At 41.9% G+C, this 24,194-nt stretch overlaps 1 protein-coding gene across 1 annotated transcript in view; it reads right to left on the minus strand.

Moving 5' to 3' along the window:
• lrrc7 (leucine rich repeat containing 7) overlaps positions 1-24,194 on the minus strand; it is a 278,045-nt gene that overhangs the window by 54,644 nt on the left and 199,207 nt on the right. The window contains exons 17-18 of the mRNA XM_068036431.1: positions 23,700-23,871; positions 14,546-16,253 (exon numbers count right to left, since the gene is read on the minus strand). Of these exons, the coding sequence (XP_067892532.1) occupies positions 14,546-16,253; positions 23,700-23,871 (1,880 nt within the window). The remainder of the gene's footprint in view (positions 1-14,545; positions 16,254-23,699; positions 23,872-24,194) is intronic.

A 24,194-nucleotide genomic window follows, 5' to 3' on the forward strand; every position in this document is an offset into this window, starting at 1 on the left:
TAATTTCCACCCTTCTCTCACCTTTACATGGTCCATCTCCGACACTTCCCTTCCCTTCCTTGACTTCTCTATCTCCATCTCTGGGGATAGGCTGTCTACTAATATCCATTATAAGCCCACCGATTCCCACAGCTACCTCGACTACACTTCTTATCACCCTGCCTCCTGTAAGGACTCCATTCCATTCTCCCAGTTTCTCCATCTCCGACACATCAGCTCTAATGATGCTACCTTCCACGGCAGCGCTTCTGATATGTCTTCCTTTTTCCTCAGCCGAGGAATCCCACCCCCCCCCCCCCACTGTGGTTGACACGGCCCTCAACCGTGACCGGCCCATTTCCCGCACCTCTACCCTCACCCCTTCCCCTCCCGCCCAGAACTGCAACAGGGTTCCCCTTGTCTTCACTTTCCACCCCATCAGCCTCCATATCCAAAGGATCATCCTCCGCCATTTCTGCCACCTCCAGGTGATGCCACTACCAAACGCATCTTCCTCTCCCTTACCCTGTCAGCATTCCGAAGGGATCGTTCCCTCCGTGACACCCTGGTCCACTCCTCCATTAGCCCCACCACCTCGTCCCCTTCCCATGGCACCTTCCCCTGCAATCGCAGAAGGTGCAATATCTGCCCATTTACCTCCTCTCTCCTCACTATCCCAGGCCCCAAACACTCCTTTCAGGTGAAGCAGTGATTTACTTGTACTTCTTTCAATGTAGTATACCGTATTCGCTGCTCACAATGTGGTCTCCTCTACATTGGGGAGACCAAACGCAGACTGGGTGACCGCTCTGCAGAACACCTCCCCTCGGTCCGCAAGCAGGACCCAAAGCTTCCAGTTGCTTGCCATTTCAACACTCCCGCCTGCGATCATGCTCACATCTCTGTCCTGGGATTGCTGCAGTGTTCCAGTGAACATCAACGCAAGCTTGAGGAACAGCATCTCATTTTCCGATTAGGCACGCTACAGCCTGCCGCACTGAACATTGAGTTCAATAATTTCAGAGCATGATGGGTCCCCCATTTTACTTTTATTTTTAGTTATTTTTTTCTTTTTCCTTTTTTTAATATATTTTTTGTGTTTATTTTATTTTATTTCATCTTAGTTTGTTCAGTTTTTTTTCATGTTTGTACTTGCGGCTGTTCAATTTTCAGTCCGTTATCACCCTATCTGTACTAATGCTTTGTCTTTCAGCACACCATTAACATATTGTTTGCCTTTGCTCCAGGGCCTTCTGGTCAGCTATTCTGTGACCTTGTCCTATCTACATCTTCTCCTTTGTTATCTCTTGCCCCACCCCCACTTTACTTGCTTATAACCTTTTACCTTTCTAATATTTGCCAGTTCTGAAGAACTTTCACTGACCTGAAACGTTAACTCTGCTTCTCTCTCCACAGACGCTGCCAGACCTGCTGAGTATTTTCAGCATTTCTTGTTTTTATTTATATTTGAAAATTTAGCAATCTCAATTTAGAAATTTTCAATTGACCTAGACTCAGCAGCTTTTTGGGAGACAGAGTTCCAGATTTCAACTACCCTTGGTGTGAAGAAGTTCTTTTTGTCATCACCCCTGAACAGGTTAGTTCTAATTTTAATGATTTGCCTCCTTGTTCTGGACTCTCCCACCAGAGGAAATAGTTTCTCTCTATCTACCCTATCAATCCTTTAATTATCTTAAACACCTTAATTAGATCACCCTTAATCTAAATTCAAGGGAATACAAGAAACTTAAGGCTAGATTTTTAGCCCCCAATGGGGCCAAGCACGAGGTGGATGGGTGTGAATATTTGTGCTGCCAGCCAGCGTGCTGGCTCCATCCTGCTGGCTCCAACCCACCCCTGAGCCATTTTCCCTGAGGGGTGGCAGGGCTACCCACAAGTGGCGGGCAGGTATAGGCATCAACATATTGCACCACGGACATTTGACAAAATTATTGACTTAGCCATGGACATGGGAGCAATTAATCTATATATAACGTGTATAGCCAATCATTGGTTTATCACTTCTTTCTATAAAAATGACTAGGAAATAAAATACTAGATTTAATTTTTGATAAACAATGCCTGTACAACCCCAAACAAAGACTGACTGAGTAAAACATAATTTAGGTTGACATGTTAACAATTTTGGTTACAATAGACATTCTGTTATGTTGCGTATTGGAATAGGGGACGGAGAGATGAATAAAGCAACCAAGTTATTTGATCAGCTCAAAGCCCCCAGTCTAGTACAAACATGTTGGAGTTTGCATTACAACTATTAGTCGGCAGGACAAAAGCAAACAGAACCCATGGTACCTGTCTAAGAACTTACATTGTATTGCTTCTGGTCTGCCAGGAAAATGGCCTTATCTTTCATTAATACTCACTCCTTTGGTCAACCCGATCACTTGTATGTAATAATCTGTCTACTAATTCCTGGCACAGGTTTATGGAGCGAAAAGTAATCTTTTTTTTTCAATTTATAAACATAACCAGAACAGAAAAGTAATATCCAAAACAACAAACTTAATATTAATTACTAGCACACAAATATGAAAGTGTTGAAACTTGAATTAGCCACTTATAGCTACAGAGAGTGGCCCAGCAAATTCTGTGCTGGAATAGGTACCACAAGATAAAAAATGTTCACTTCTCATCTCTTGTGTCAATTACTCCTCCATTTTCTTTTCAGGATAAAACCAACTATAATCGCTCATTAACATCTACTTAAATATCAAATAATTTACAAAATAACACAAACCATCTGCTCATAGAATTGGGCAACATACTTCAATAAGTATATTTGTAACAACATCCAAAACAAATTCAACATCAATGAGAACCAACGCACAAAAAAGTGAGACAAAAATGTTACTCATATTTCCTCAGAAAACTCTTTCAGATTTATTTGTACAATAAATTTGTATCTGATCTTTCAATGGACTCTGAGTCCCATTGATCTTAGGTTTCCTCTGGATTACAGAACCACAGTGCTAACAATGAACCGAAGAAAACAAAATCAAAGCTGAAGAGCCCTTCTTAACATAAATGAGTATCAAAAGGGTTTTCCAATCATCTACAAATAACAGACTATAAAGTATATTTATTCTATGTTCATCTGGTTTTATCCCTGTCAAAAATAATCTGTATACTTTAAGACTACATAATGTGTAGGATTTCCTTTATGAAATTTAGTTCCTAAAACATATTCCAAAATTGTACAGAAAGTGAGTACCCTTATTTGTTCAAATAATCCTTCTTTTAAAAAATGCATAATTGATAAGCAGCTGTGAAGTTTCATAAAGTATTAGCACATTAAAATGCAAAAGGGTTGTAGAACTGCGTATCTAAATTAATAAGTATTATGATCCATAAGAATATCTCACCTCAAGTAACTATTTTCCTTCGCAAATAGATTGAAGTTGGAACTAGATCACATTGATATTTCTCAAATTGCCTAACCTGTGCAATGGTCTTTATCTTTCGAACTATCTGATAATTCCTTTCCAGACACTGATAGGAAAGAAACCCCAGAATGAAAATAAACACACTAAAACAAAATGACTACCACCTAACAACAGTGCTTCCCTTTGATCATGTAGTGTTGCTGTCTACTGTACGTATTTCTATATAATTCACTATCCTACAGCAATTACTTTATGAACATATTAACACTATACCAAAACTATAAAGACTTGTTCAAATACGTCCATGTCTCATTGTACCTCCACTCGATTTCCTCATTAACCAAATATGCCGACACTGATGAAATACAGGTGATATAAATAGCAAGATTTGTGTTTTTCTCCTATGGTTTTTATTTCATGGTTTATTGTTCTCAAACTGGTGTCCCGTGTTGTGCAATCACAAGACTTGTGCTGAAATGATTTTTTTTCCATATTTGGAAGCTAACCTCTCATCTCGACACTGGAGGGAACAAGGCGCTTTCACCTAAAGTGACTGCGGAGATTTATGTAAAATGGCTATTGTTTAATTGATTCCCAGCACAGGGAAACTGGAGAAGGGTGTTCCGAGACATTTCCCACTATTGTTTGCCATGTCACTGCTTCATGTTCTAGGACCTAGCCGGATGCCCTGATGATCCCGATCCTTTCTAATTACTTTCGCTCCTGGTAATTTTAAATGTCTTGCTCCAAGCCTTTAAATTTGTGTTTTAAAATAACCTAGCCGCTAGGTTATTTAAAACACAAGATTAAAGGCTTGGAGCAAGGCATTTAAAATTACTACGGACTGCAAAATTTTTGCCACGGACATTGGTGTTGCTGACCAGTGGTGGCGGGTAGCCAATTAGCAGGACATAAAGGCCAATTGAGGCTTATTGTCAGAGGCCAACTGGAAAATGGGCCCCTGAAGGCATCGGGACTAGGCCAGCTGCCTGGAGATGGCCTCCTGGCGGCAGACCAGGGGAGCCAGCACTCCAGGCAGTTTTTGAAGCCCGCACTCTTCACCCTCGCTTGCCTGGTCACAGATGTGACTGCAGACCACCCTGTGGAGGGGTTTTCCCTCCACAATGGTGGCCCGGCTGCTAAGTCTATTTTTCATTTAAAACTTTAAAAAGTTGGAGGGCACCTCCATCTTGAGATGTCCTCTCTCTCTCTTACTTGAAAAGGCAGCCTGCTGCTTTTTCAGGGTGGGAGGGTCTCCTACAGGCCCTCTAGCTTCAAAAGCCTGCTCACCCTCCTTAATTGGACAGTTAGCCCGCCTTCTGGCCTCTAATTGGCTAACTCAGAGAAAATCAGGAAGGCCCACCGCTGTCCACTTAAGTGCCTGATTGGCACTAGATGCAGCGGGTCCGCCAGAGAAAAGGCGACGCGGGAATCTCAGCGTTGCTTTCCTCGGATGTCAAGACCCCCGCCACCAGAATAAAATCCTGGCCAGTGTTTCAGCCACCCAAACCACTAAAACAGATTGTTCCAATCTGAAATTCTTGGCTGAAGATTGGAGGCACTGAACCTTAGTGACTAAATACTCACTCCAACCAATATAGACTACAGTGTTGCAAGTTCCTCACAAGCACCTCGTCAAATCCTAAAGTCTCACGACTGCAGGATCATGCTGTGAACATGACGGCTGCCATGTTTGCCCATATAGCAGCACTTACGGCACTTCAAAATAATCAATTGATTATGAAGCACTTTGAGATGTATCCAAGAGAAGTGACGAGGCTATAAAAATGGACTCCTTTTCTTTTAAAGGAGCACTTACTTCCATAAAATTTATTTGGTTAATGTCAACTCTTTAAATTTATGGTGAATTTCTGTGCTCATCCGTGTGAAGATACTCATTCATGTATCCCAGCATGAAGCTACCATAGGTAAAGTCTAGTGCTGTCTGCTAATAGATTGAAGCTTTAAAAATGTGCCTTATTCCATACTCAGAATAGCAATTCTGACTGTACGACTATGACATTTCCATTTTACACACTGGCCTCTCTAAGTGAGATTGCCAGTGCAATCCCAATTTGTGCCAAATTAGTGAAGTTTTGTATTGTGGACCTATGCCAACTAGGAACTGGCTTGAGTTTGCTGATTTCATGCAGGACCCTTCTACCTAGCAGATGTTGTATGATTGCCTTTAAGAGTGATGTCCCTTTAAAATCTTAGTATGCTAATGAGCCAAGTACCAGGATGCAGTCATGTGACTAGAAGCCTGAGTCACTCGGCAACTGTAACACCTCAGGAAGGTTCTGTAAATAGTTAGCTCTGTACTGTATAATAGTTTAGCTGTAATAAACCTGTTTGAGATCGTCAACCAACTGGACTCCACGCACCTCATTTATGTTGCATCTGACAACATAAAAAGAACTCATTACATGGTGGCAGCTGTGGTGAGAAGAAAGGATCTAAGACCGAAGACCACAGGGAAAACAGCTTTATAAACTAACTTCCAACAGCTAAAAGTGAGGAAGTAAAAAAAAAATACTGGCCCAAACAGTGTAAAGAAGAAAAAAAAACTCACCTCAAGCTGTAGAAGACGGAGCACTGAACGACAGGCTGCAAATCAATCACTGCAACCGGATGAGTCATTGTCCTGATAGGAATCACGTTAAAAAAAGCTTTGAGCTGCTTGCAAAGTTGATTTTTTTTAAAGGCTCAGGAAAAGAAAAAAAAAACAGGGAAAACCCAATCCCTATCTCAGGCTGATTGATTGTTTTCAAAGCAAAAAAGCACTTGAAATGCCTATTGCACAGCTAGAGTTCTGGAAGCTAGATGAACAGACAAGCACTATTAAACACCTGCTCCTGCCAATCAAAGCAGCCACGAGAGCTTTTTTTAAAGGGGAAACAGTACCTGCAAGCACTAGTTGCAGCCAACAGTATTGGTGCCATAACCAGGTTGAAAAGAGCAAAGAAGCTGTGTGGTAAGTGTGGTTGGTCCCAATCACCATGAAGTTGTCCCCTATTCTGAGACCTGTGCAAGGCATGTGGTGCAAAAGGACACTGGGCCGGCCTAAGCAAGAAATCTCACTCCAAAGGTGCATCCAGAAATCACAGTAGGGCATAGACAAACAGACAACAGGTGCAGGAACAGGGCAACAGCAGCAAGGAGAGCTCCAGAGACCAGCGTAAATGCAAAGCAATACACAAAGTCCACGGTGAAACAGACCTAAGACAAGACTCATAGAGAAGCAATTCTCAGCCAAAAGATTTACATTGTGAACCTGACACATCAGGTTGATGGAAGCTTTTGTCACTATTAACATCATGTGCCCAAAGAAAGCTGGCAAACATACACTCAGGGTCAAGATTGACACTGGCACTAGTGCAAATATCCTACCAGTCCAAATGCTGAAAGATATGTACCGGAGTAATTGGAACTCAATGACACAACCAACAACTGCCAAGTTTTCTGCATACAACGGGTCACCCAACCCTTGCAGTGGCACACGAACAATGCAATGCAGCTATGGCAAGTCGGCATGGAAATCACAAATGTTCTTCCTAGTAGACACGAGCGGACCAGCAGTGGCAGGACTACCAGCATCATAACTATCCATGAGAGCATTGCCAAGGGGAAATCTCCAAGGACTGGAACCCTGTGCCGTGAGTTCACTTCTGCTCTCTAGAGAACCACCAGCACCACAACGAGCCAGAATAGACAGGTATCTCCATATCTCCATCAGACCAAGTACTCTTCCGCCAACAAGTCCTCGACCTTGAGCCCCAAGCCTTCAGATGCGGAGGATGAGGAGAGGTAAAGGATATGCAATGCCCTGAAGAGACAGAGGAGGAATGAGTTGAAGCAATGTCCATTGGCTCTTTGAAATGAGGTGTCGGAACTTTCCAAGAATTACAAGGACTCAAAAGTGGTCATCTTGAGAAAAGCAACAGAGTATATTAGAAGTGTCATGCAGACCCCCAACCTGCCAAGAATGAGGCATATTAATTTTGTCATATGAACATTAATTTTAAACTGTTGCAGGAGCGAGGAAATTACTTGTTAAACAGATCAGCCATGGCTGGAAAAAACATTTACATACTAACAGACAGTGCTTGTGAAGACAATGGACCATTGCCTTACACATTCAACCCATAATGGACTTTGATCACCAGACATTGAGAGTGAGGAAGCTCACATTCCAAGATGACTGCTAAGATGGCTGAATCCACAACAGATGTGGTCAAACCAGCTAGCCACATGACTAACCTGCTGGGCAACCTGAGTTTTTTTGAATTGTAGAGACAGTTTTTGAACTTAGAGAGACAGTTTGCTCCTGGACTGAGAAGACCTCTCCTGTCTGCTCCCATCTCTTTCTCACAAGCCTCTGGACCCACTGAGTACACATGAACCTTAAGAGAGAAAAGTCTCCTACATCGAACAAGGTTTAAGAAGAATACTGGGCCCCAGCGAACAGCAAGACCTACCTACAATCCAGGCAGTGAGCTCGAAGAACAGTAATCAAACCTTCAGATATTGCCTCAAACTTTTCCACTTTATTTCTTCTGCTCTTTTCTGTCTCTATCTGTATGTGTGTATCACATATGCATGCTAGAGTGGCTGCATCATGTGTCCGTAGGCGTTAACTGAATTAGGGTTTAAGTTTAATAAAGTTCAACCTTTTTTCGTTAAACCTAAGAAAACCCGTTTGGCTGGTTTCTTTGCCTTACAATTGGAAAGCAGTGAACAAAGATTCACTAAAGGGGAAGCTGAAAAAAACTGTGTGTTTAAAATAAAACCCTGTTACGGTAAGACTAGGTGAAGGCTGAGAGGGAACCCTAGACTCCTTCTCACCTGGTCCTAATAGCAGTCTGAAAGCGGAGCAACAGAAATTGAATGCAGAGAGGGAGAAACTTCAGAAAGAACAGCAACAGATGAGACGCAAATTTCTCGAGCAAGAGTTGTCAAACCACTGAGATGACGTAAATCAGGAGAAGTGTTTAACGGGCAATTAAGCCAATACTGCATGTTTTACATTATCATCTGACATATGGACTTTTGAGCCTCTACATTTGTAAATTTCACAATCTCTGTCCATGTGTAAATAACTTTGATATCTAATTTTATCTATTTTTACCTTTAGTATATGAGACTTATCTTTGGAAAGAAAGGGGATGTTGTATGATTGCCTTTAAGAGTGATGTCCCTTTAAGATCTTAGTATGCTATGAGCCTGAGTCATTCGGCAACAGTGACACCTCAAGGAAGGTTCTGTAAGTCATTAGTTCTGTACTGTATTATAGTTTAGCTGTAATAAACCTGTTTGAGTCCTTCAACTAACTGGACTCCACGCATCAGACAACATAAAAAGAACTCATTTCAGTAGACAGAAGATACTTTCATTGCATCAGTCCGGGCTAGATTTGAACCTTGGTTGCAGAGGTAAAGGGGCAATGAAGGTGGTTTAGACTTTAGATGATAGTGTAAAACATGCAGTTTTGGCTTAATTGCCCGTTAAACACTTCTCCTGATTTACGTTTCGACTGACTACAGAGGGTAAATGCGCCGTTAAGTGAGGTAATGAGCTATACAGGTCAAAAAGATTCCATGTTTCATCCAGGTTAGGAATGAGTCAGCTGAACTCAGCCAAGGTGGGAGTATGGTGCTACGATTGGTCACAATGCTCCTGCGTTTGAGAAAGAAGCACTGAGAGTCAGGGTTGCCATTTATAATTGCTAGATTGTTTGTAGACATCAAATGAGGAGAGGATGGGGCTCAGCTGGGCTATCCACCCCCACCCCACTCGAGACACATCCCACAGTTCCAGTAGTTCTGGCAAAAGTCATGTTAAAGACTCACACTTGAAGAATGTATACGTTGGTAAGGTACAAAAGGATAGCTAGCATATCCTGTGGAACACCACCAGATATGAATCAGTGGTTTCATGAAAGGAGGAGTGCAAAGGGGAGTTTTTTTTAAATTAACCAATTAAAATGAAAATAGTTATATCTCTTTCAGCAGTTTCACGAGAGACCAACAGGCAATCAATTTAGCGAATAGCTATGCTGCTGACCCTCAAGTGAACCACTTGAAATGAAAAGTGAAAAATCACTGTCTTAACCTGGTGATTATTCATGGCAGTCACTGTCGATATTCTGAAAAGAATTCTGGCAGCTAGAAAAGAGATAATTATTTTAATAGTTCTTACTGTCTAGAAATGCACTGATGCAAAGCAGCTATTTGTTACTGAATTGAATTATTCGGAAATAAAAGAGCAGGCACATTTGATTCACAGTTGTAAAAATGAACCAAAATTAACGACATGTAATATACCTGAGAGAAAGCACTGACAGGTTTTGTTGGTTGTAAAGCTGCATTTTTAAAGCTGAAATACCAACACAGTTTTCCACATTTATCATTTGTTTAAAAAAAAATCTACTTGTGCAAAAATACTCAATGAGCCATGCATAAAAATGGCAGGGACTGAACATTCATTTAAAAGGTATATATAGCTCCTCTTGAAATACTCAGCAGGTCAGGTAGCATCTGTGGAGAGAGAAACAGAGTCAACGGGCTGGATTTTCGTTCCAGCGTGCTGATCCTGGAAGTGCTGGCATCGGAACCCTGGAAGTGATTTTCGAGGAGGCGGCCAATTAAGTGGCCGCCTCCGAGTCCCCCATCCAATTAAGGATGGAGGGTGGACTCCCGAGGCTGGCGAGTCAATAGGAGGCTGTCCAGCACTGAAAGATCAGCAGCCCCGCTGTCAGAGGTGGGAGCTACCGATGAGAGAAGGAGAAAGAGAGGGCATCTCGAGATGGAGGCGCCCTCTGAAAACTTTTCAAAAATTTATAAATAGAAAGAGACCACAGCTGCCAAGCCATCATCGGGGAGGGGGTACCCTCCATCTGCAATCGTGGCCACAGGGGGCATTAAAAATGGTAGATGGAGCGCTGGCCCCTCAGTCTGGTGCCCAGAGGCTGTCTCCATTCATTGACTGGGATTCGGCCTTCGCAGGAGGCCCGACCTCTGACTGGAAAATTCCAGTTGGTGTCTGCACACTGGCCTCAACAGGTCCAATAATTGGCTTAAATGGCTACATGCTGTCCTGTGGGTGGGTAGCTGTCACCCACCCCCACTCCCTCCCCAAGCAGCCTCTTTAAAAATAGCCTGAATTTGGGAACCTGCCGGCAAGCTGGCATGCCAGATGGTAGTGGGAAATTGCTGGCCTACCTGCCTCCAGTCTCGCCTCCGCAGCCCAATAAGAAAATTATCCCAATCTTTCAGGTTGATGGCCTTTTGTCAGGTCATCAATCTGAAATGTTAACTCTGTTTCTCTCTCCACAGATGCTGCCTGACCTGCTGAGTATTTCACGAATCTTCTGTTTTTATTTCAGGTTTCCAGCATCTTCAGGTTTTTTTGTGTATCCAGCTGGTCTAATAGTTCAGTTAGCCAAGGCACTGTACAGTGTGGAACTGAGCCACGTAAAATCAGAAAAGTATGATTCAATCCTTGATCTCTGCTGAGTTAACTGATCTATGGGCACTTCATTTGGAGGAAAAGAGAGGGGAAGAGTCATTGAGAACTGCAACTTCTGACTAGTGTCCAGTCCAATAACTCTTGCTAGCAAATGTGTGTGCAAATATTAGGTGAAAATAGGATTGAGCACAACTATGATATCTCCCTCCCTGATGAGGAGAAATCATGCCAATACTTGGGGGTCAATATTCCTCAGGGCTTCTGCTGGTCTCCTGCTATAACTGGTAGAAAATCAGTGGAAACCCCCCACAAAACAATGGAAATTTGGTTGCGCCAGGGCTCATTTCTACAAATTTCTGATTTGTCTCCTCTGTGCACCCCTTACTAGGCAAATTTCACCCTCCTTAGTTGAGACTATGTTAAGGCTGGGCGTGTCTGTGGAGGACAGTACTCCGGATGTGAGCCCCATCAATTCAGTCCAGGCTAGAGATACCTCCATTTGTGCTCGCTTGCCCCACCTTTGTCTCTCATCATCATAGCATGCATGACCTCAATGGAGCAAGTCTACATGGCACTCATAAGTAGCATTGCATTTTCTCCCTTCAAATGCAAAAATGGCACACATCCAGCACCAAAGAAGGACAACTAGGGGGCAGGTCCACAATTGCTGAAAACCCAGAGTCTAAAGGAAGAGGGAGTTAGATTTAATAGGCAGATAGACAAAGGTGTGTAGAAGAGGAGTGAGCTGGAGGTGAGCCCATAAGTGAAACTTGGTAAAGGCAGGGCAAGGCATGGCAATGCCCTTACACTCATCATACTCATACAAAAGGGTTATCACTCGATAAGCTACTGAGCACTAGTGAGGATGAAGACTTGGAAGTGGAAGAAAGGGAGAGTGCCAATCATCCATGGAAAAGGAATAAACCACTGCCTTCAGCTGAGGAGCTTAGTGAACCTGATCTCAGACGCCAAGTCTTCAAAAGAACAATAATTTGGGAGCATCAATCTCGTGGAATGAAGTTGGTTTCATGTATAAGGTGGAGATGATGGATAATTGGGAGAGGTCCACTGCCTTCAGCTGCCGCACATTGCAGAAAGTTTCTCATTACTTGCAGGACATCCTGGATCCTCTGACAGCCTGAGAGATTCTGGAGTGGCAGCTAACAGTGTAGCAATAGATGCTTTGAACAAGTACTTTCAGAGTACTTTCAAGATCTGTTTGGGACTATTCAGTCTGTTACAACACCAACTAGTAACCACTCAGAAATTGTATCCACACCAATGGACTGCAAGGAGTAGGTGTAAATGTTGTGGTCTCTGAAAGTGGCTATGAACTCGCTTTCTTAAAGCACTCTCCAATACCTACAAGGGAGCTTTATACATGAGCCCAGCACCTGTTGTTGTAAGCTGCAGCTTGTCAGAAGCAGGTCCCTCTGGGAAAGCAGCTCAGAAGTTCTGATGAAGGGTCACTGACCTGAAACGTTAACTCTGCTTCTCTCTCCACAGATGCTGCCAGACCTGCTGAGTATTTCCAGCACTTTTTGTTTTTATTTCAGATTTCCAGCATCTGTAGTATTTTGCTTTTATTTTAGGGAAAATACAGAATTCTGTCTTAGGAAGGCCCTCAGCAGAAGCATTGGAAAGTGAGGGACCTTGTGAGAGTGGGGGGAAACAGAACAAGCTGTTGTGAAGGAACCTTATTTGGTGAGTCAATACTTGTTAGTTGAAAATTCTGGGTTATCAATTGTGCTCTCATTCCATTTCCTCTCCTCTTCTACACCCTCCTCATGCTGTGGTGGTTACATGGTCTATAAACTCTGGTAAATGAGAGTCTATAGGGGACATTGTGACTTCCTCCATCCAGCAAAAGCTGGGCAGAATGGGAGTTAAAATTGTTACCTCTATTCCTGCCCCACACCAGGTTTATCCTCATTGTCTTTGCCAGCAGCTGACACACCTACCCGATTCAGGTGGGAGTCTCATTAATATATACTATTCAGGATATTGTGACATACATAGAATCCTGATGGCATTTTAGTGACATATTGAGAATGAGACCCTGCTGAAACTCCTTGTGACTTACCTGAGTGATGGGATGTGAATGACGGGATGTAATATCGGTCAGGCCTCTCAATGAAGCTCGCAGGTGGGCATCCCGCTGGCTTCCCACCTGTGAGTAAAATTACCCCTATATGTAGAGAAGTTTCGCCAACCTAGTCTCTTCCATGTTTTCACCCTACTCCTCTTGATATCAAAGTAATGAGCAATTTATGTCTAGAATGCAAAGCAGTACTTTGAGTACAGTGAGTTAAAGTAGCAGCAAAAGACCTGAATCAACCGTCAAGTATTAAAAAGGTTGCTATGCAGACAAATAAAACCTTCCGCAGTAGCACACAAAATGGTTTCCCTGTTGTGGCAACATTGGGGATAACTTGCAGCAGTTATTACAAGAACTTACATAGTGGCAGTAATTATGTCAGGAGGAAAACAGAAAGTGCTGGAAATACTCATTCAGTTCTGATGAAAGGTCACAATCTTGAAACGTTAACTCTGTTTCTCTCTCCACAGATGCTGCCAGACCTGCTGAATATTTCCAGCACTTTCTGTTTTTATTTCAGATTTCCAGCATCACAGTATTTTGCTTTTATATTATGTCAGGAAGGTTTGGTGTAGAAATCAAATGGAATGGATTGGAGGGGTTAGTCATGTCCTGTTTACACCATTTAAATGTGATCAAGTGTACATCTAGTGGGCCTTAAGGGAACTGTCAGTTTTTTGGAGGAGAATGCAGGTTCAGATTTATTTATTTTATTTATTTTCAGAATCTGAGTGCCACTGGCAGAACTGCTTTTATTGCCCATCTCAGTTGCAGTGAGAAGGTGGTGAACAACTGTATGTTTTGTAGTGATGTTGCTCCCACAATTGTGCTCAGTAGGGAATTCTAAGATCTGGACCCAATGATGTTAAAGAATGACAATTTGAAAGGGAACTCGGAGATTATGGTGTTTCCATAACTTTGCAGCTCTTGTCCTTCTCAGTGATACAGGTTTCAAAGCAGGGAAAATTTATTGTGGTGGGTTTGAGGTGGGAATTTTTAAGAACACATTTAGCTCTATTTACCACCCAAAATCTGTAGCAAATGGAAAATTCAGGGAAGTCAGGATGAGATTTCTAGATATAAAAACATTCTGACTATCCAATCATGATAACTGTGTTATGGTATTATAGATGCTAGATGGTTTTGGAGATACAATGCTCTTTCTTTACTGAGTCCTTCTAACTGCTACCTCAAGTTTTTCATGTGAGAATAGATTGCTCACCCATTGGCCATCGCAACAGTGCTCAATTCCATCTTCATCCAACCTTCACATATATGCACTTTCAAACTTGGGTCACAGGATAGCCAACAAGATGGAAACTCAGTAATTTTTGCTTCTGTAGCTGAGGGTACTGAAGCTAATTGTAGTGCCCCATCACCACCTTGGCTGAGATCAACTAATGCAGCATAGGCCAGAGAATCAACTTGGGACCTTCCTGATGTGTATGGTTCAATTCCACGCTTGGCAGCAAACTTACCAACTCAGCCATCAGAGGAGTTAAACAAATGGCTTTGAATGTTTTTTTTAGAATTGAAAAAAAATAGGCAACATTTAGACCAGTGAAGCTTTTTGAAAAGAAAAAGGCACACTCACCCTATCTAACCTTTTAGCTTCTATATGCCTGAGCAGTTGTTGTCTCCAGTCTAGAGGAATTTTAGCAGAGCTCTCATCTCCTTTCAACTGTGAAGACCTCATCCTTATATCATTGCTTTCTGAAGGCTTTTCACTGTAGTTACTGATGTTATAATCTGAAGGTAACTTCTCTAACAGAGCTGCCATGGTAGGCCTTGCTGAAACTGGCCTGGTTTGGGAAAACCCATAGCTTTCTGTACTGTAGCTCCTTGCAGACAAAGGTCTCCTCTGAGTTAAAGGTTTATCTTGGAAATTCCTACCCTGATTTTTTATGTCTTGGAATGTTGAATAGTCTTCTTCATATCTTCCATTCCTTTTGAGATACTGTGATTCAACCAATGATGCGCTGTTCTGGTGTTCTAAAACTCCTCTGAAGTGTGTCCTGACATATCTGTCACTTTGTGGCAGTTCTGGAGCTTCATTTACCCTTCGATGCAACATCATTTCTGTGGAGGTTGCCAGGGAGTCACCCCTTCTTAAGTATCCAGCCCTGTCCCCTTGACTTGAAAACCTAGGATTAGTTGGTTCGTCATTCACAGAAGGTTGGGAGAATGAAAACATATGTTCCACGGGTTGATAACCTCTGAAGGAGCGTGGACTAATGAGATCTTTTGAAACATTTTTGCTTTGCTGGACACCATAGTCAACATTATGTGTAAAAGAAGTGGTTACTCGCCTCTCGGGTTTAACATTTACCGTACCTTGGGGATTGAAACTTTGGTCAAAATGGTACATTTTTTTTGTAATTGGAACCTTTTGAGACATCTTTCCACTTCCATATGTTTCTGATAAATCTTCATCCAACATTGGAGCGGAATGGCTGCGTGACATACCTTGTTCTTGTGTTGGCATTTGCTCCGGTATATCAATGCTACCTGGATTTTCTGAGCTGGATCCATAACTATCCAGTGGTATATTATAAATCTTGAAGGCCCCAATGTCAATTTCATCAATGCTTTGGGATTTCTTAAACTGGCCAGCTTTAACCGATCTCATCATTGGTGCAAGTCTCTCTGTACTTTTACTGACAATAATAGCACTCTTGGCAGACTCAGGTCTGCAGATGTGTGTAAATTTATCTGCATGACTTCTACTTAAATTGGATTCTCTAGAGTTGAGAAAACTCCACGGAGCACCTGATGTAAATGGGCTGGAAAGTTCAGTAATTCCACGCACTGACTGTTGTTCTGAATCTTTCCTATCAGGAATAGGGCTGCTGAAAGGAGTACTGTCCAATTTTGATGGAAATGCTGTCCTATCCTCAAATGGACTGGGTGTCCTAGTCCAGTTCTGCCAAGGATTACTTGGAGGCACTTCAGTTTCTGGTGTATTTCTGACACTGTGTATTGTATGCACGGACTGTTCCAATTCCAGTGGAACTCCTATAATTCTGTCCTGTCTCATTAATGGCCTACGCCCATGGGCAGATGTGCTCCTTGATTTTGTGCTTATTAAGGGGTTGGCACTGGGATTTTCTAAGACTGAAGTGCTTTCTTCTGCAACAAAACCTGTATTATCATAATGTGAATTATCATTCCACTTATCAGAAAAAGTATCATTCACTGGGCGCCTCTCAGCACGCTGTTGTAGACTTGCTGTCGATGCTGCCTCCCTCTGGCTGAGTAAAGGTTTTGCTTCAATGTTTTGTTGAAATGTCTGTGTTAACCTGCTGAGTCAGAAGAATATGAGACATTTGAATGCAGATCAGAGAATTTCTGATATTTAATAGTTCATTCATCCACTAACTTAGAAAGACTGAACAGCACTAAACTGTTGCTGCAGTTCTAACAGCAGAACATTGGAGTATCAGCTGTCATTTGCTGATTTTGTTTGGGCATTTAGATAGTGGTGCAACACTGTGACACAACACTTGATCTGGGAGCTGTGTTACTCAGTAACTTGTTGTCTCATGTCACAATCCTTGCTTGAGGATCATTCTCAGTCATACTGCACCACAACATGAAATGACACTGGTCTGCGCCTGTGAGCAGTTGTCAAATGAAGGCCCAACTCTTCTCATAGGAAGAGAAAGATAAACCAATACGACAACTTAAAAATGTCTATGAGGAAAACTCAGTGTTGAATTTTTGTGCTGTGGGGCTATATCTACTATGAACTGCAATAAGCTCAAACTCATTTTATATAGAACCTTTACAGTCAGCAGACAGACTTGATTGACCCCAGAGTTCAAACGCTAGTGTCTAACCCACAGAATTGGTTATCCATCCCTTACTATATGTCTAAAAGCTTTAAGAAAATCATTTGTAATATTTATGACCATTATTAATTAGAAAGACTTTACAGCCTGATTAGGGAACAGTGTCCAAAAACCTAATTAAATAATTCTACCAATTTGCCCAACCTTCCAGTTTGTTAAACATCCTGCAATCTCTTGCAGCTAGTTTGATAGACAGTCTGGTTGTAGAGTTACCCACAATGACTGCTGAGAACACCGCATGTGAACTGCTATCTAAATGGAGATCATCCAACCAAGGCAGGTGGATTTGTGATTCAAGCTTGTGAGTTTCTAGGAGCCAAGCACCTAACTGAGTAATGAGGCTGCTCAGTTAATGGAATGTATGCTTTAAAATACCACTTTGTTTTGTCAAGCCACCTGCCTGTCGTGAAAACTGTTAAGCGATCTTATTTGTTTGATGGTCTTAATTAATTCTGCTCCCTGTAGATATTAGCTTCCTATAATTACCTTATTAATAAAATAAACAACCAGTAAGTAGATAATGGTTTTTAACTCCACTGCAGCCAGTTATATTTATGTGTGCCAAGTTTATACAAAGATCAAATATGCTAAGCCCTTGGGCCAAAACAACTGATTGGAACAAACACATCAGTTTTCTTTGGCTAAATGCCTTAATTTCCCTTATTTGTTCTTCCACTTGGGAATAAAATATAGAATCACTTAGAGACTGATGCATAGAAACACAATGAATTTGCTTCATTGGCAATTTTGTGTTTTACTTCAAATGATTTTTTTTTGTAATATTTTGGAGCACAGATCCCACAGGTTGGATTCTCCTCTATGGGTCCCCACATGTCACCCAACAGGTGCAGCACACATTAAGTGGAAGCAGTTCGATGGAAGCAGACATTTACAGTTACAGGAGGATTTGCATTCACAGGCGCACGCCTTGACTTGGCTTTGCGCCTAAAGACTGGGTAGGAATTTGGAACATATAAGCAGGACTAAGTAGCGTGCAGTTTCGCTCCTGACTACCAGTATCGAGTTCTTTGGGCGGCCATCTTGGAGGAAATGGGAGATTGGGACTAAAAATATTTTTTCTGAATTGCCTGAAATGTCTTTGGCCTGCCCCCAGACCCCAATCTGTGCATATCTTGGGCCAGTCCCTTGACCACATCCTTTGGTCCCTATGCTGAGCTACCCATTGGTCACTCTTATTGGACAACGAAACAGAAGAATGGGAACAATCCCTCCAACTTCATTGTAAAACGAATGTTGGGCCTGCTAAGCTGCAAGAATTTTAGGCCCTCAGCTCCTTCATTTGAGAAGGTACTTGGGCCTTCCTCCTCTACTGGGAAGAGCCTCAGTGCTTTCCACATCAATCCCCCTGACTGAGAAGTAACTTTGTGCCCCCCCCCATACTCAATCTTCCCATCCACACAAAAAAGAAACTTGGGGTATTACCCATTCTGGAAAAAACTCTGTTCTTTCTCCTTCTCACTCCACAGAGAAGCAACTTCAACAACTGCCCCCTGCTCCATACCACTATGAAGAAACTCTGTGCTTTTTCCACCACCCCTCCCTGCAAAAAGAAACTTGATCCATCTCTCTCCTGAAAATGAATTTGTCCATTACTGAGATGCAATTCCCCTTCCTACTTGTCGAGAAATTATTCAGGCCTCCCCTACCTACACAGACAGGAAAATCTCCTCAGGGGCATGTCCTCTACCCACTTGTGAACAGACAATGAACTCGTACTGTCCCTCCACACACTGAACTGAAAACTTTGCAACTGCCTCTCCTCTCCACCAAGATGAAAATAAGCTTTGGTCCATTATAAATCCCTATCTTCTACAGAGAAGAAGTCCCCAGTGACACCCTCCTCTTCCCCATCCCATTGCCCCTCTGCTACATCTATGCTCCACCTCTTCTAATCCCTCTCCTTCTCCCCCATCCTCTTTTGTTATCTTGCTTTTACTTTGTTCCTCTCTTACTCTCCCCTCGCATGTGCTTCCTCATCCCTTACCCCCTTACCTAACCAGTCATCCACCCACCATCCTACTTTTCTTGGCTGGAATACTATACTTGATCTTTACTCCCCATGTGCAACACCAGAGGACATCAAATTGTCACCTTAACTTGTGATTCAAAACCTTTCATAGCACTTCTAAAATAATGTATTGTCCAGTCAAAGGGCAGAAATGGCTCACTGCCACATCTGTTGCTGTCATAAAAGCCCAGTGGTAGGCTGGGAAACACCTGGATTGAGGTAACTGTTTTAAACAATGCTAATTATAAGTTGCCTTGAGAGGGATGAGGGCAAATCAATATCACAGAGCTAAGGTCTTGATGAAAGGTAAAATTAAATATTAAACAATCTTTTTCTCTTGTAGATGCTGCCTTACATATGCATTTCAAATGATTTAAAAACACGCAAGTCTAGAAATTAGTGGTGGTGACAGATAAACAATTAACATATTCGTGTGACCTTCCTCTGTCCATCAGTTTAATGATGTCATTCACGCATTCCATTAAAACAGAGTACAGAAGCAATGTCATAATAACATTTGTTCACTATTAATGCCAGCAGCAATTTCTAGTCTATTTTCCACTTTTGATCCTGCCTTCAGCATGTCAGGTAGCATCTGTGGTATGTTGGGTTAACATTTCAAGTTGTTGATCATACAGCAGAACTGGGAAATGTTACAGATGAACAGCTTATAAGGCAGAAGAGAGCCAAGGAAAAGGGATGGAGGAAAAAGAAGACGTCCTGTGATTAGGGGGAGGCCAGATGTTTAAATGACAGCAGTGATAATGGTGTGACAAAAAGAGGCAATAACAGAGATTAGAGAAAGAAAAGACGCATCCAATAAGATGCGTAAGTGGTTATAGCAGAATAGCAGAGAGGGAAACAAGCGTGGAAAGTCTGGCAAAGCAGAGAAGGCTCCAGTAGCATCGGAGTATGGTGTAAGATGGCACCAGGGGGGTAGTACACCATACTGTGTTGAGTATCCCAATCCCAGACATCTGCATAGAATCGTAGAATGATTACAACACGGGGGCCATTCGATCCATTATGTCCAGGCTGCTCTTTGCGAGAGCAACTCAGCAAGTCCCACCCTTTACCTGTAGCCATGCAAATCTTTTCAGATAATTATCCAATTCCTTTTTGAAAGCCATGATTGAATTTGCTCCACCACACTCTCAAGCAGTGCATTCCAGATCCTGCGTAAAAAATGTTCTTCATGTCGCCTCTGGTTCTTTTGCCGATCACTTGAAATTGATGTCCTCTGATTCTCAACTCTTCCACCAATGGGAACAGTTCCTCTCTATCCAGATTCTCATGATTTTGAACACCTCTACCAAATCTCATCCCAACCTTCTCTTCTCTAAGGCGAACAACCCCGACTTGCAAATCTATCCTTGTAACTGACGTCCCTCATCCCTGGAACCATTGTCGGAAATCTTTTCTGCACCCTCTCTTAAGCCTTCACATCCTTCCTAAAGTGTGGTGCCCAGAATTCGACACAATACTCTAGTTGAAGCTGAACCAATGTTTTATCAGGGTTCAACATAACTTCCTTGCTTTTGTACTCTATGCCTCTATTTATAAAGCACAGGATCCCGAATGCCTTATTAACTGGTTTCTCAACCTGCCCTGCCACCTTCAATGATTTGTGCACATATATCCCCAGATCCCTCTGCTCCTGCACCCCACTTAGATTATATCCTTTATTTTACATTGTCTTTCCTTGTTATTTCTACCAAAATGTATCATTTCACACTTCTCTGCATTAAATCTCATCTGTCACATATCCACCCATTCTACCAGCCTATATATGTCCTCTTGAAGTTTATCACTATCCTCCTCACAGTTCACAATACTTCCAAGTTTTATGTTATCTGCAAAATTTGAAGTTGTGCCCTGCACACCCAAGTCTAGGTCATTAATTTCTATCAAGTAAAGCAGTGGTCCTAATACTGACCTCTGGGGAACCCCACTATATAACCATACTCCAGTCCAAAAGACAACCATTCACCACTACTCCATTTCCTGTCACTCAGCCAACTTCATATCTATGCTGCTGCTGTCCCTTTTATTCCCTGGGCTTCAACTTTACTGAAAAGCCTGTTATATGGCACTTTCAAAGACTTTTGGAAGTCCATGTATACCACATCAACTGCATTTTCCTCATCAACACTCTCTATTACCTCTTCAAATAAATTCTAGAAAATTAGCTAAACACGGGTTTCCCTTAACAAATCCATGCTGGCTTTCCTTAATTAACCGACATTTGTCCAAGTGACTATAAATTCTGTCCCGAATTATTGTTTCCAGAAGATTCCCCACCGCCAAACGTAAACTGACTGGCCTGTAGTTGCTAGGCTTATCTTTACATCCTTTTTTGAACAAAGGTGTAACATTTGCAATTTTCCAGTCATCTGGCACCACCACCCGAGTCTAAGGAAGATTGGAAAATTATGACCAGTGCCTTTGTAATTTTCACTCTCACTTCCTTCAGTATCTTTGGATGCATCTCATCCGGTCCTGGTGCTTTATCAACTTTAAGTACAAAAAAGTTGAAAGCCAAAGCTTGGTGCCACCTGATCACTAATTGTTGATTTACCTCATCTGAATACAAAAGGTACAGAGGAAAACTGGAAAAAGGAATAAGAGAGTCTTCTATAGGTATATTAATAGTAAAAAGGCTGGTCAGATGAGTGGTGGGGCCAATTAGGGACCAATATGGAGATCTATTGATGGAGACAGAAGGCATAGCTGTATAACTAAATACACTGCATTGGTGTTTACCAAGGAAGAGGAATTTGCCAAAGCTATGGTAAATGAAGAATTAGATAAAAATAGATAAAGAGGTAATAGAAAGGCCAGCAGTACTCAAAGTAGACAAGTCACCAGGTCTGGATGTGATGCATCCTAGGTTGCTGAGGTCAACAGTGCATGTTGTCACTTCCAGGCCATAACCCAGGAGAAGATTAACATCCACTTGAACAAGCATGGACTAATAAAGGAGAGTCAGCATGGATCTATTATGCGCAAATCATGTTTAGCTAACTTGATTGCGTTTTTGATGACAATGCAGTTGATGTTGTGTACATGGTCTTTCAGAAGGCGTTTTATAAAGTTCCACATATTAGGCTTGTTAGCAAAATTGATGCCCATAAAAGGGGCAATAGCATAGTTTAAAAAATGGCTAAAGGATAGAAAACAGAGAATTGTGGTGAATGGCTGCTTTTCAGGCTGGAGGGAGGTATACAGTGGAGTTCCCAAAGATTCACTACTAGGACGACTTCTGTTTCTGACGTACATTAATATCTTGGACTTGTGGGTACAGGGCACAATGTTGAAATTTGCAGATGACACTAAACTTGCAAGTATAGTAAACAGGAAAGAAGAGAGTAATGGACTTCAAGAGGACATAGACATATTGCTGGAATGGGCAGACACATGGCAGACAATTCAATGCCAAAAAGTATGAGGTGATATGTTTTGTTAGGAAGAATGAGTAGGGATAATACATGCTAAATGGTACAATTTTAAAGGGGGTGCAAGAAGAGAGAGACCTGGAAATGTTTGTGCACAAATTTTTGAAGGTGGCCTGAAAGGATTACAAAGCAGTTAATAAAGCATATGGGATCCTGGGTTTATAAATAGAGGCACAGAGTACAAATCGAAGAAGCTATGCTAAACCTATATAAAATACTGGTTTGGCCCCAGCTGGAGTATTGTCTACAATTCTGGGCACCACATTTTACAAAGAACAAAACAGCACAGGAACAGGCCATTCGGCCCTCCAAGCCTGCCTAAACTAACACCTTCTGCACTTCCGGGGCCCATATCCCTCTATTCCCTTCCTATTCATGTAGGAAGGACGTGAAGCCTTTAGAGAGGGTATAAAAGAGATTTACTGGAATGGTTCCAGGAACGAGGGACTACAGTTATATGGGTTGTTCTCCTTACAGTAGAGGAGGTGAATAGAAGATTTGATAGAGGTGTTTAAAATAATGAAGGGTTTAGATAGAGTAAATAAAGAAATATTGTTTCCAAAAGCTGAAGAGTCGATAGCCAGACAGGGCATATATAAGGTGATTGAGAGGTGACATGAGGAAAAAGTTTTTTTATGCAACAAGGATTTGAAATGCACTGCTTCATAGGGTGGTGAATACAAATTTAATAATCGCCTACAAAAGGGAATTGGATAAATACATGGAGAAAAACATTGTAGTAATATGGGGAAATTGTGGGGAAGTGGGACAAATTGGGTTGTGATTCAAAAGAGCTGGTGCAGACTCAATGGGCCAAATGGCCTCCTTCTGTACTGTACTATTCTATGATTCTATGATCTTTTCTCATGCTATTTTAACGTTGGTTTTGTCCTGCAATACTGCAACGTTCAGCTAGGCCTTAAGTCTCATGTTATTTCTCAATGAAAAAGGGAACCTTTTGAAGAGTAGACAAAACAATTTATCTACTATAATATATATACTATATATAAAATATACATACCCTAAATGTCGACTGTCACACCTGGGAGTCACTAGCTGCCAAAAAAGGGAACTGGCGACACATCCTGTGGACTGGTGTACACTACCACGACGACCAGTTGCTGCAGCAGCTTGGCAACAGCGCCAATGTCAAAAACAGCAACTCACAGCATCACTTGACAGCTTCATGTGCAGCACTTGTGGCTGACCCTGCCTCTCAAGGATTGGCTTGGACAGCCATCAGCAAAGGTGCACCAAGAGAAGATAGCCCACCTAAATGCTGTGTGTCCATTATCTTTCATAGATGGAAGGATGCCAACCAACAATTAGAAAACTAGAATTACTGTGCAAAGATTAAAAAGGTAATTAATAATATCTACACTATGATATTCCCTTTACAAGGAACTCACGCACCTGTTTCCCCAAGAGGAAGCTGCCACACCATCTTTGACTGCAGTCTGCAATGTGCTGACTTTAATTGGTACTCCAGAAGAAGCAGAAGACCCTTGAGAAGGCGAGTAGTCTGAGTAGGTACCTGAGGAGCCACTGTTGTTGATTCTGTCACCTTCTGATTCATCTGTTGATTCTAACATACAAAAGAATACTGAATTAATCTATCTACATTGGTTATCAAAAAGATTTTTAAAAATCATATTTTCTAAATCATAAGATTTGTAAAATACAGTTTTGGAGTAAAACAGTTAGAGAGTAGTTATTTTGTTACATTATACAGTATTCATTAGAAATAAAAAAACAGAGCTTCTTGATGGTTCAGTGGAAGATGAGTTTTCTGTCTAGGACAGCATTCAATCACTGTCCTTTGTCCTGTCACAAATTAGCTATTCTCAGCTGAGGTAGCACCCAGAGTGCTACAGTTAGTCTCCATGTTCATGGGCTAGAGAGGTGAAA

The sequence above is a fragment of the Heterodontus francisci genome, chromosome 8 (assembly GCF_036365525.1).
Source record: "Heterodontus francisci isolate sHetFra1 chromosome 8, sHetFra1.hap1, whole genome shotgun sequence".
Classification (NCBI taxonomy): Eukaryota; Metazoa; Chordata; class Chondrichthyes; order Heterodontiformes; family Heterodontidae; genus Heterodontus; species Heterodontus francisci.